The 13,362-nt window shown below is 57.6% G+C and overlaps 1 protein-coding gene across 3 annotated transcripts in view; it reads right to left on the bottom strand.

The window, feature by feature from the left end:
- Positions 1–1,259: 1,259 nt before the first annotated feature.
- CYP46A1 (cytochrome P450 family 46 subfamily A member 1) overlaps positions 1,260–13,362 on the bottom strand; it is a 32,353-nt gene continuing 20,250 nt past the window's right edge. Inside the window, exons 1-9 of one of the 3 annotated variants that reach the window (XM_039884200.1) lie at positions 11,905–12,202; positions 11,023–11,133; positions 9,999–10,149; positions 9,762–9,824; positions 8,236–8,308; positions 5,674–5,758; positions 5,079–5,189; positions 2,177–2,243; positions 1,260–2,028 (exon numbers count right to left, since the gene is read on the bottom strand). In XM_039884200.1, the coding sequence (XP_039740134.1) occupies positions 1,568–2,028; positions 2,177–2,243; positions 5,079–5,189; positions 5,674–5,758; positions 8,236–8,308; positions 9,762–9,824; positions 9,999–10,149; positions 11,023–11,133; positions 11,905–12,027 (1,245 nt within the window). In that variant the 5' untranslated portion in view covers positions 12,028–12,202 and the 3' untranslated portion in view covers positions 1,260–1,567. Of the gene's footprint in view, positions 2,029–2,176; positions 2,244–3,005; positions 3,095–5,078; positions 5,190–5,673; positions 5,759–8,235; positions 8,309–9,761; positions 9,825–9,998; positions 10,150–11,022; positions 11,134–11,904; positions 12,203–13,362 lie in introns of those variants that run through there. The other 2 variants (XM_039884199.1, XM_039884198.1) reach the window with 2 other exon arrangements.

Raw genomic sequence — 13,362 nt, 5'->3', positions numbered from 1 at the left:
CTGGTGTGGGGTAGCTGTGGGGGGGCTGTTGGAGGAACTGTGGGGGTCAACTGGTGAGCCTGAGGGAGAGGCCGCAGAGGATGGGGGATGGTCACAGCAGGGCAGGCCCCAGGAGCAGGGCAGAAGAGACAGTGGCATTTGGGCGGCTGTGAGAAGGGGTTGCTTCCAGGCAGGGCAGAGGCGAGAAGGGCTGGGTGGGGCCATGCAGCTTGAGGCAGAGCCCAGGCACAGCATTCTCAGGGCCACAGAAGGTTCTGGGACACCCCCGCCCCCAGGCAGGGAACTGGAAATGGAGAGGGTAGGGTGGAGCTTTACCAGGGCCCACGGCGTGCCCGGGTTGGGCAGGGGGCTGAGGGAGCGGGAGGACCCTCCCTCTGCAAGGACTCTGCCACTAGAGGCATCCTGGAGGCTGGACTGTCTGCCCAGAGGCTCGGGTGAAACTACTCCAGCCTGGCGGGGACCCGGCTCTGCCCTGGTACAGTACATCCGCCTGCGCCGAGCATGTCATTCTCCCCTGCGGCTCAGGGCGCTCGTCTGCCCAACGGGAAGCTCTCTTGGAGCTGTCGTTTGAGTCAGCAGCCAGGACTGAGGAGCCGATGTGTAGCAAGGGCCGGCCGAGCGCATGCCTCCCCGGCGTGAGGGGCACCTTTCCGGGCAGGTGACCCAGGCGGGGCACAAGACCAGTTTGTTCTCTCTGCATGGCAAATGCCCAAGTGCGGAGGAATGACTCGAGGCTGGCCCTTCTTCTTGGATGGACCAGTATTTACTGCCCGCGGCCACCCTGAGGCCCTGGGCGGGGAAGGGCTGGCTCTCTCACCAGGGGCTGGGACCGGCCGCCTCCGGCCAGGTCAAGAGGGGCGGCATCGTGCCAGCAGGTGAGGAGGATGCCAGGGGCAGAGGCCGGGCATCAGGTGCTCGGCTTCACCAACTGCCCCCACGAGAGGACCCGGTGACTCCAGGCTCTGTGAGGCCACCTGGGGACCCGGTGCCCTTGGCAGGAGTGGACTAGACTGCACAGGCCCCAAGTCAAGCTCTCGAAACGCTGCCTGTGCTCCTAGTCTCTCACCACGCCCAGGAACATGGCCTTGCACGTAACACAGAGGCCCCTGGGGAAGGAGGGACAGCCTTCTCCCAAGGGGACAGTGTCTGGGCCTCTCCAGGGGCAGTTTCCGGAGCTGCGACGGCCCTTGGAGAAACCGGCCTCGATATCGTCTCCGTTTTATAGATGAGCAAACAGGCCAGAGCACCCCGGCCCGGTCTGGCTGTTCATTCATGCAGTCAACACATATTTATTGAGCATCGACTTGGGGCCAAGCCCTCCCTCGGTGGGCGTCGGGGGGCCTCAGAGACGAATCACACGCAGACCCCGCCCTCGAGTGTTCAGGGCCTGACAGGCGGCTGGTCACGTCAAAAGATACTCATGTTACAGTGTGGTCAGTGTGGTGTTAGAGGTAGCACAGGTGACCAAGGGAGCACAGAGAAAGGGCCCCTGGCCCGGCCAGGGGTGGCGGGGAGGGCTTCCTAGAGGAGATGATACCTGAAGAGGGCTTTAGGGAGTGAGCAAGAGTTAGGGCGTCTGGTAGCGGGTGTGGCCTATGCGGAGGCTGGGGAGACGCTGGCACACTTGGGTGGCAGCTGGGGGCTGGGCAGGGACTGGTCTGGGAAGGACAACGATTAGCAGAGGAGAGGGAGGTCCAAGGGATGTGAAGCAGGTGGCACTTGGCAGAGGGTCCTCTAGGAGCCACTGGGGAGGGTGCCCCAAAGGACGAGCACAGGGAAGCAGGGTGGCAGCAGGGGTCTGCAGAGGAGGGTGGGCGTGGGCCCTGCCAGAGGAGTCCGATCCTGCCCCAGGGGCCCTCAACAGGGTGGGGGTGGGGGTGCGGGCTGCCAGCCCCGGGGCTGCAGGGTGCACAGCACGGGGTCCAGCGGCTTGAGCGTGGCCTGCTCCTGCAGCCCGAAACGCTGCCCGGGCACCAGCCGGAACTCGAGCCTTTGCAGCAGCTTGGCCATGACCACCTTCACCTCCATCTGGGCATGCGGGGGTGGACAGAGAGCACGGAGTCAGCGAGTGCAATGCCACGGCCGCTGGGTCCCCGGTCCCCAGCCCAGGGCGGCCCAGGACAAGACACCACCCCGGCGGCCACTTCTGGGCAGCAAACCTACGCTGGCCTCCTACCTGAGCGAACTGCTGCCCGATGCAGGAGCGGGGGCCCAAGGAGAAGGGGAAGTAGGTGAACCTCGGCCTGCAGGGAGAGAGGTGTCAGAGGGGGCCCACAGCCCAGCGACGGTAAAGACAAAACCAGCCCTTGCTGACAACCGGCATTGGCCGGGGCTGACAACATCTACAGCTGACTCGGCTAAGCTCTGGCCGGCATTTGCTCATGTTCCCTCCTGAGCTTTCCAGAAGGAGCCATGGTCGTCCCCATTTAACAACACGCGGGTCATCCAGAGGCTCTGAGAGGGGGCAGAGCGACTCCCCGAGGCCCCATGGCACTCACTGGCTTGGCTGGGCGTGCACGGGTTCTGGGCGGTCTGGGCCTGTCCCTGCATGGGGTTCCGGGCGGCCTGGGTCTGTCCCTGGAGCTTGGCACCCCCTCTGCTCCAGCATTCACTGCCCCCACTCCCACAGCACCCAGAAGGAGCCGTGGCGTTCCCACGACTCTGATCAAACATCAAGGATAAGGCAGGTGCGGTCCCTTGCCCACGTCCCTGGGCTCCCAATATAAGGGACGTGTTATGGGCACGGCTTCAAAACCAGTCTGAGCCGGGCTCAAGCCCCATCGTGCCACTTACTGGCTGTGCACCCTTAGGCAAGCTACCTAATCTCTCTGAGCTATGATGTGCTCTCCTGTAAAAGGGGGCAGGTTGGGGGTCACAACTCTGTCCACAGCAGTCTGGAATGCTAAGTGGGCTTGAGGGGCACAGGCAGCTCAGAGAAGAGGCCGCTGGGCCTGTCCTCCTACCAGGCCTCCGCCTGCTTGGGGACAGCTCGAAGACAGACTTACTTGGGTGCTTTGGGGCTGAAGCGATCGGGGTTGAAAGTCAGTGGGTCCTCAAAGTATGTGTCCATCCGCCCCATGACGTAGGTGCTGAACTGCCAGGCAGAGGGTCTGCTTGTCTCTGGTTCCAAGGAGGTCCTCTCACTCCTCCCCCACTCACTGCGGCCACCCAACGGGGCGGCTGGGAGCGGAGTAGTCCCCCGACACCCACCCCTCTACTCCGCCCACTCACCTCCGCACCCACCCATCTGGGCCAGTGTGGGATCTCACAGGCCCTAGAAAGTCACCATGAGGAAGAAAGAGACGGCCCAGTGAGCCAGAGACGCTCCGCTGGGTGTACGACATCATCCCACGCTTGGCCCCGCCCTGTGGGGGAGCCACAATCATCCTTGCTTGACAGATGAGGAAACTGAGGCTCAGGAGAGAAGTTCATGACTTGCCTAAAGTCACCTGGCAAGTAAGTAGCTAAACAGATTCAAGCTCAGGTTGGCTGAGAGGCCATCTTTCTCCAGATACTGAGAGTGGTTATTGTTCCAAGTTTCTCTTCAACATCAGGCGTGCTGGGGTTGGGGAGGCTGCAGACCCCGAACTAGCCTTTGACCCGCACTCACGGCACCTCCTCATTGGGGTTAATGCTCTGTGCCCTGCCCCCAGGGGCCACGCGTACCCCCGTAACTCAGGCCCTGGGTGCCAGCCTCTGACTCTTTGCCCTGCACCGAGCACCTCTCTGAGCGGCTCTGCCCCAGACGCTCTGTGCCGAGAGTCCAGGGCAGCCAGGGGTGGAGAAGGGCCGAGAGCCGAACTCTGAGAAGTGCACGGGAGCATAAGGCGGGCAGGGGTCTGAGGTCAGCAACGAGAGCTGAATAAGTGCCAGAGATTTTCGTCAGCTGCCTGATGTACATAATCGGGCTGACTCTTCTCAGGCAACTGTGACTCAAGTGCCACCAGTCCCATCTTACAAGGACGGCACTGTGGCGCTGAGGCCAGAGATTCAGGGTCTCACGTGAGGTGACGCAGCCAGCCCGGGGCAGGGCTGGGATTGGAGCCTGGGTCTGGCCACGCAAGGCCCGTGGGCTTGCACTCTGGGTTGCGAGCCAGCCATGGGGACCCGCCTGCCGGACACGAGGGCATTCTAAGGAGATGGTCATTAAGGCCAGGTGGTACTGGTGCAAGCGTGTTTTAAAAAGATGGACAAACAGAATAAAGCACCACGCACATGGATGAAGCTTGCTCACGCGCTGAGAAGGCGTGGCAGAGCCCGGGGAGGGGGTCTCCACAGATGGGGCCGAAAGCGCGGTGTTCTCTTCCAAGAAAATAAAAATGGGTCCTGTTATGGGCTGACTTGTGTCTCCCTACAACTCATATGTTGAGGTCCTAACCTCAGAATGTGCCTGTATTTGGGGAGAGGATCTTTGAAGAGGTAATTAAGTTAAAATGAGGTCGTTCGTGTGGGCCTCAACCCAATACGACTGTGTCTTTATAAGAAGAGGAAATCAGGACACAGACACAGAGGAGAGGCCGTGTGGGGACGCAGTGGGAGGACGGCCATCTGCGAGCCAAGGAGAGGGGCTCAGAGGAACCCGAGCCTGCCAGCACCCTGTTCTCGGACCTCCGGCCTCCAGAACTAGGAGGGAAGAAACTTCTGCCAAGCTCCCCAATCTGTGGCGTTCATTATGGCAGACAAATACAGATCCCTACCTCACACCGCACGCGAGTAGATAAGGACTTAGCTTTCAAAAGAAAAACGTGCAATTGTTAGGAGCCAATGTAAGTGAACACGCCGGCCTCAGGCTAAGGCAGGATTTCTCACACAAGACGAAACAGGAGAAGTAACCACAAAAGACCTCTCCACCTCTCTGAGCCCCAGCATCCTCAGCTGCGAATGGGGCACCCCCTCTCCAGAAGCATCCACGGAGATCTCACCCCGGACAGTGTGAATGAGGAGGAAAAGACCTCACCGGGGTATGTGAGGTTCAGGTGAGGACACACAGCACGGCCAGTGATGAGGACGGGGCCGCGACCTCAGAAGAGTACCCCAACGAGCCACCCCGACGGCGCGCAGGCAGGGCCCCTACGCACCAGGAGCGGGGTGTTGCCGGGGACTCTGACCCCGTCAATCAAGGTCTCCTCCTCCAGCAGGCGAAAGGTGCCCCAGGCTGGTGGGTACAGCCTCAGGGACTCTTTGAGAACCTGCAGAAGCCACACGTGAAGTCAGGAGACGCGACGCAACAAGCCCCAGACCCATCTCTGCTCCCACACAGGGCGCTCCACACGCACCCACATCCACGACCAGGTCCCGAATCCCTCGCAGAGCTAGCTTCGCCTTTGAGTTCAGCCTCTCACGTGACAGAAGGAGAAACTGAGGCCCAGAGGAAGGGGCATTGTGCAAAGCCACGGGGGCAGAGTACAAATACAGCCCGTTCACGGTGGGGCTGGTTTCCAACCTTGGCCGCATGCCGAAATGACCTGGGAAGCCTGCTGCCCAGGTTCAGCTCCCAGCAACTCTGACGTCATTGGTCTGGGGTAGCCTGGGCATGGGCAATTTTTAAAATCTCCAAGGGGGTCTCACATGCAGCAAGGTTAGAGAACCCTGTCCTAAAGGGTCAGAGAGGCAGCAGGACCCACTCAGCAAACCACCCACATCCACCCAGAAGCTTCTCCCCAACCCGCACACCTGGGACAGGTACTGCAGTCTCCCCAGGTCCTCGTAGTCAAGGTGCCTCTTCGAACCAATGACCTCGTCCACCTCGGCCTGCAGCCTGTTGGGTCAGAGAAGCCAAGTTCCTCTCTAAGCAGAGACATCCCCCGTGAGTTTTAAAAGGGGTGATGGAAGGAAGCCTACCAAGAGGATCTGGGGCCGCCCACCTGCGAACACCGCCTGCCCCGCAGCTGAAGGCAGCCGGGAACAAGCACGTCCAAACCAGGCGCCCATGCGGGCGGGGACGGTGCCCCAGGGCCCTTCCCAACAGTCACCCTTTGTGTTCACAGTCGGGGCTGGGCACTAGGAAATCAGCATGACACGGAACAAGGTTTTTGCACAAAGCCACCTATCTCGGCCTGGGTCGCAGCCGCCCACGGCTGGAAACGGCAGAATGAGCGGAGCAGGAACAGCGGCTGGGTGACCCTGATGGCGTGCACTCTAGTCACCCGCAGCACCAAGTCACCTGAGCGGGTTGGGCCACCTCACGCCCATTAGGAGGGCTGCTAGCAAAGACGGAACAGGAAGGATGTGGCGGGCACGTGGCGAGGACGTGGCGCGGTCAGAGCCCCCGGCCACTGCTGGTGGGAGAGCGGAATGGTCCAGCGCCCGTGGGAAGCGGTGTGGCAGTTCCTCGAAATATCAAGCGAGGAGCCACCGTGCGGCCCGGCTGCTCCACCTCCGGGTGTACGACCCGCAGCAGCGGCAGGAGGGCCTCAGACACCTGCACCCCCACATTCACAGCAATGTTATTCACAGGAGCCGAAAGGTGGGAGCAACCCAGGTGTCCGTGAGTGGGCGGGCAAGGCGTGGGCCATCCACGCAGTGGAGCGTGACTCGGCCTGAAGAAGGACGGACATTCTGGCGCCTGCTACGATGGGGGTGAACCTTGAGGACGTTATCCCAAGTGAAACAAGCCAGTCACAAAAGGACAAATAGCGTATGACTCCGCTTAAATGAGGTACTTAGAGTATTTAAATAGGAGACAGGAAGTAGAATGGTGGGTGGTGGCAGGGGGTGGGGGAGGCTGGGGAGGAGTTGTTTAACGGAGACGAAGGTTTTTGGTTGGGAAGATGAAAAGTTCTGGCAGTGGATGGTGGTGATGGTTGCGACAATGTAGCGGCATACTTGGGCCACTGGACATACGGTAAAAATGATTTAAATGGTAGAATTTATATTGCATATATATATTACATGTACTTTTAAGGAGGTAGATTTGGGAAAAGTTACAACGATGACGATTGGCGTCGTGATAGATATGGCGAGAGTCGTGGTCAGCCCGTGAACTGCCTCTGGAGGTAGGTGGAATTTGAGAACTTTTACATGGCGGACATCCTCATCATCATCATCATCCATCCAGTCATCATCATCATCATCATCATCATCATCATTCTCTCTCATCATCATCCTCCATCATCATCCACTCATCATCATCCTCATCATCTCATCTCTCATCATCATCATCATCTTCTTCATGTCCTCATCATCATCCTCATCATCATCTTATCATCATCCTGTCATCATCATCCTCATCATCATCATAATATCATCATCATCATCATCCTCCATTTCTCTCCTCATCATCATTAATCATCATCGTCCTCTCATCATCATCAATCATCATCGTCCTCATCATCATCGATCATTCATCCTCATCAAATCCTCCTCCTCATATATCATCATCGCCACTCATCGGTAATAAATAATCAATCATCACATCATCATCGTATAAATCATCATCATCACATCATCATCATCATATTATCATCATCATCATTATTATTGTTATTATTATTACTATTTTAACCTTTTTCTAATTTTTAAAATAAAGAAAGTATTATTATATCTTTTTAGAGACTCAATAAACTACTTTATAGTCTCGAGAAGCCGCTTGCGTCTGCCCTTTATACTGGTGGCAACGACTAATGGTGGGTAGGCCTCTCCCACGTCCCCGGTGCCCCCGTCCCAGGCCTGGTGGCATTTCAGAGTGCTCTTACGCTTGGCTCACTCAGCCTGGGCAACAGTCCTCGAAGGAACCTGTTTGTGCTTAAAGAAACCAGTGGCCCCGCTCAGATGCCATCTCCCCGGGCAATGCCCTCCTTTGCCAGCCAAAGATGAGCACTCCCTCAGCACTTCCGCTAGCATCGTGTTGAAGTTCTCACTACCACCCCTGGCCAGGCACTGAATGCAGCACGCGGAGGGAAAGAGCCCCAGTCCCTGCCCGCTTGGAGCTTCCAGTTTCATGACTGAAATAGACTTAGAGCAAACGGTCCTAGGAAGAAATGCATTCATGAGCTGAGAGGAGGATAGTGTCTGCTTTAGGGGTCTGAGAAGGAGGAAGAGGAGGAGGAGGAGTTCTCCTGGAGAAAAGCAGAAAGACGGGCTTCCTGAAGAGAAAACAGCATGTGCAAAGGCCCTGGGGTAGAGAGAAGCAGGACACAATGCAGAGGGCTCCACCCTCTAGGTGGCCCTCCAGGAATAAGACAGCAGACAAACTTCACCAACATCAAGGGAGCACTCCCGACCCCCTCTCCGTACCTCGCCAAGATCTCGGGCTGGCGTGACAGCTCCATCACAGTGAAGGCCAAGTGATTAGCAGAGGTCTCGTGACCTGCAGGAAAGGAGGAGAGTGGCAGCTCTGCACTGGACCGCATGGCTGCTGCTGGCCTGGCCTCTGAGACCCCCAGACCCTGGTGGCAGTTCAGGCCCTCACTTCTGCCTGTTGGGGCTGAGCTTGGCGCACAGATGTGAAGCAGATGCCATGTTGCCTGTGCCAGCCAATGCAGTCAAGTGGCCTAGAGCGATGTTCGTCCCCATTTTGCAGAAGAAAAAGCTGTGGCTGAGAGGCATGTGTCTCTCTGAGGTGACGCAGCAGGAGGAGCAGAGCTGGGACTCAAGTCAAGCAAGGCTTTCGAGCCCAAGGCCATGTCTCCCCCCCACGCAAGCACCAGCTCCTAAAGTCCACAGAGGGCGCCCCTGTAGCCTCAGGGACCAGTGGTGACTTTGCCCTGAGAGAGCTGATTTTGAGTTTGGGCAGCATCTGGCCAAGTTCATAGTCAGAGCCCCCAACTGGCCTGTGAGGGAACCATCTGCATGGCAGGAATTTCCTGTAAAGGGGCAGGTGGCTTACCAGGTGGCAACCACTGCCAGCCAAGGGGCCTCAAGGGCCCGCTCATACACAAGAGAAGGGCCTACACCTCGCAGCATGTAGGTGCTGGGAGGTGAGTCCCAGCTGCTCTCAGGGCGGGTAAGAGCATGAGTCACAGCCAGGAACCCTGCTGCGGGGTGAGGGGTACAGGGGATGGGGGTGGATAGCAGAAGCAGCCGGAAGTCCGGCCTGGCCCTGGCTCTGCGTTGCCAACTGGGACCCAGTGTCCAGACACTGCAGGGGGCTGGGGCAGAGCAGGGCAGCTGTGTTGCTTCTCCCTCTTCCGAAAATCCACCCCCCGCCAGGTTCCCAACCAATCCTGTCCATCTGTGTCTGTCTGTCTGTCTACCACCACCATCGGACAGGCCTCATCGAATTACACCAATAAATACACAGCTGAAACTGTGAGACGTGAGGGCGCAAAAGCCACGGAGAGATTCTAACGGGCCTGATCACTGAGCCTCCGCTGAGGCAGCAGCACCTGAGGGGTCCTTGATGGGTGCGGGGCCGTCTTCTAGGTGAAGACAGATGCTCAAGAAATATTTGATGAGCCAGTGAATGAAGATGCCTAGCATGTCTTTGCATTAGCTTACTGATGGCCCCCCCAACTCGAATTCTGCGTGAAGGAGAACCCTGAATTCACATGGCAAGCTCTCCTGAGCCCCCAAAGGCAGCTTCACAAGTCCGCGCGACTGCCAGCTCCATCACCAGGTCAGATGCCACCAAGGGGGCCTCCTGGATCTCCCTAAGCAGAGAGAGAGGGCTCTGCTCCTCCCGCCCCCATCCAGCCCCCCAATCCCACAGCAGAGCTCTGATTAGACAGCCTGAGAAATCTCTTGGTAGGGGTTTTAGGGACCCCACAGTTCCATCGTGTCTGCAAAGCTCTGAGCCCTCAGTCACCGCTGACACTACGGACCAGCAATGAAGAAGGTGACGAAGTTGTCCAGCAGAATCTTGTCATCCTGGGCCCCCTCTTCGGCTGAAAGACAAAGAGAGGCTCAGGCCCCAGCAGTGACATCTGCAACGCTCACACTCCTGCCGCCTTTCCCCACGCACAGCTGGGGACGACCCCCTCTCCCCCCACCCCCACCCCGCCATCCCGAGACATCTAGAGTCAGCCGTGACCGGTCGCTCTGACGGGTCGGAGCCGCACCTTTGAGGATCTGCGTGAGGATGTCGGCGGGGACGTCCTCCCCCCTCTTGAGGGCCTCCCGGCGGCGCTGCACCCAGTCCTTGCCAACCTGGCGCAGGAAGCGGATGCTCTCCCGGATCTCGCGCAGCTGCTTCCACTTCCCCGGCATGAACTAGACGAGAGTCGCAGCTCAGGGCGGTCCAGCGAACCGCACGCGTCCCTCGCCCCTCCCCCCCCAGCTCCAGAAGGACTTCGGAAAACCACAGCAGCACTGGCAAGCTCGGAGGCCGGAAGAACGCCAGAGAGTTCGAGAAAAGGTAAAACAGCGGGGGAAACTGGGGCGAGAAGGCGGGCTAAGCCCAAGCGTCCTCGGCTTCCGCTTCCTGCACCAAATCTCTAGAAATGACGGGAAAGATGCCTTACAGCATCCAGGATGCACTAGAAAACAAGCAGGGATCCCCGAAGGATGGAGGTGGTTAGGTTTGGAGTGCAGGAGGAAACACTGCCAGAGGGAAGGGGGGTGGGACCGAGAGCCGAAAGGACGGGTGGCATCCGAGGACCCCAAACTCAGAGGCTGAGGTTCCAGGGAACGGGAGGGGCCCTGGGCATCTTTCTGAGAATCAATTCAAGTACCACCTTTCTCCCTTCTTCCTCCTTCAAGCCCGGAACAAGGAGGGAATAGCTGGAGCCGCAGCTGCCATCTTATGACAATGAGGTGACGTGCCGGAGACAGCGGAACACAAGAAAAATCCAGGAACATCTATCTGACATTGTGGAGCCATCACCGCCACCCTAGATGGCCTGCTTCAGGGGTCACTTTACACGAGAGAACGAGTGATTCCTAATAACCTGCTTAAACTACTTTCATTCAGAGCCTCTACTTCGGGCAGTGTGTGCAAACCCTAAGTGATTCAGGAGTCACGTGGCACATACATACCAGAGCTCAAAACTCATTCTGAAAAAAATCACTGGAGGAGGGGCTCCAGCGAGTGAGGAGAGCACCAGCGATGGTGGCTGGTCACCAGGAGGGGCGCGGAGGCCATACCTTCGCCAGAGTGTTGCGGGATGCGCTGATACCCTCCAGGATCCGCTTCACTTTCCCAGACAGAGGCTTCTGGGCACCCAGCAGCATGCTGGTCTCCAACCCAAAGGCTGCCTGGGAAGAGAGGAGGGCGGGGTCGCACCCAGGGCGTGAGAAGACCAAAGACCCAGGGCAGTGCCTGGCGCCATTTAGAGACCCATTTAGACCCATTTAGACCCATTTAGACCCATTTAGGGACCCATTTAGAGACCCGGGCCCTGAGTCTGACGTGTGTCATGTCATCAACTCCTCAGACTGAACCATGGTAACTCCGAGCCCGCTGAATGTGCTGAGGGTTAAGTAGCACATAGTAGCTACTGGATAAACCTCGGCCTCCTTCCTTGACAAGATACATCTCCCCTAAAAGGCAGCCTGCCTTGGGGGTCCATTCTATACCCAGCTTCCCAGTGAATCCTCGAATAACAGTGACTGCGTTCACTGTCCCTGTGCTCTAGCTGACCTGCCTTTACCTGGGTTTCGGGTCATCTGGGCCACCGCCGGGTCTGCCAGGGTGAAAAGCCAAGCCATTACCCGGGGGAGGTGGGCTTTGAGCTGGGATTCAGGCAGACCTGAGGTCCGGTCCTGCCCTGCCCCCAACCGGCCACAGGCCAGTCCCCACACCTCTTAGCGTCCGTTTTTAGAGAATGAGTTTGTGGCTCCAACCTCATTCCAGGTCGTTTTGAATTTTCAAGGAGGTGTGAAGCTCTCGGCTCAGAGAAGGGGCTGACATGGGGTAGCTCCGAGGGAGGGAAGAACAGCAGGGACAGGGCAGGAGGAAGGAAGAAGAGCCCGCCGCCCCGCGTGGCACAGCCCCCGCCACCCCGCGCCCTGCCATCCGCGCGTCACCTTGGCCAGGATGTCAATGGTGGTGCAGGTCAGCATTTCCTGCATGGACACCGGGGTCTGCCCATCCGCCTTGCCTTCCAGAATCTCCACCAGCTGCTCCGCCTTCTCGTTGAATGTTTCCATCAAGCTAACCAAAGAGCTGATGAAAAGCACACAAATCAGTGGCCACCGGGACTGGCCTAGGGCTGCAGCTGCTCTGTGCCCCACTCTCTGGGAGGAGGCCAGCGTACAGAGTGGCAGTGGTGGCCCCTCCCAGCCTTTCTGGTCTCCCCTGGAGGCTCAGCTTACATGTTGGGGTTGTAGTAATCAAACTAAACCCTGGGGTTTCACCATTCCCCTCCACTCAGGATGGCCATTGTCCCTTTGCCCTTGTCCTAATGGTTCCTCGGGTCCTCCATCGGCCACTGGGTCCCTGAATTCTGAGCTCAAGGGGATGTGGCTGTGAAGAAACCCCAGAGGACAGCAGGAAGGAAGGAAAGAAAGGCCTCTGGGACCTCCAGAGCCCATGAAGGTCCCTCTCCAACTTCTCCGCTGGCACTGCCCGCTCTCCTTACCTGCTCTGCCCAGGGCTGCCATCTGCAGCCTTTTGTTTTCCCATTTCATGCCCTGTCTTGAGCAATCACAGTGCCCAATCCTTCATGGAAATTAGTCCTCAGACCCAGAGCTCTCAACCCACAGAGCCCTCTGCCCCAGGACATCTACCCAGCTCATCTGCCAGGCATAGAGCTCAGAAAGAGATATGGAAGGATGTGCTCCAAACTCACAAAAACGGTACCCCTGAGGGAGTGGGAAGGGGGAAGACTGCAACTTTGAACATTACATATTTCTAATATAATTAGAAATATTAACTAACAGAAAATGCTGCTTTTGAAATTAAAAGCAATTTTTCATGTTAACAATCTGGGTAAAGAATATAGGGGTGTTCTTCCTCTTATTCTTACTCTTGAAACTTGTCTAGAAATTTGAAATTGTTTCTAAATAAAAAGTGTTTTAAAACATTCAAAAGAAAAAAACGGGAGAAGAGAAAACAGAGCAAGTGTTTTAATTAGAAAAGAAAATCAGCTCTTCGTTGCCTTTCCAGCAGCCCTGCTCGACTTCCGGGTCTCGCGCAGGACCCCACACCTCTGTGCTTGATGACAAGTCTAAACTCTTAGGAATTCTCAGTGCTCACTGCTACTGATCCCCACCCCGCTTATCCCCTGTGGCCCAGGTCACCACTCTGCTCTGGTCCCTTACCAACCTAAAACACTTTGACGTGCTCTGTCACTCTTAGGAGGGAGGCAAACGTTCTCACTTGGGCCCGGGGGGCAGACCCCGTCCCTTGCTGACTCCCGCCTGCAGCATTGCCTTCCTATTAAAATGGTCTTTTAGCTCTTTCAAAGCACAATGCTGCTTCCCACCTCAGGGCCTTTGCACATGCTGTCCCCTCTGCCCAGAGCTCTCCTCCCTGCCAGCCTC

This window comes from Pteropus medius, unplaced genomic scaffold (genome assembly GCF_902729225.1).
Source record: "Pteropus medius unplaced genomic scaffold, Ma_sr-lr_union100, whole genome shotgun sequence".
NCBI classification, from domain to species: Eukaryota; Metazoa; Chordata; class Mammalia; order Chiroptera; family Pteropodidae; genus Pteropus; species Pteropus medius.
The sequence above is the reverse complement of the archived record's forward strand: the minus strand, read 5'-3'. Positions and strand labels throughout refer to the sequence as shown.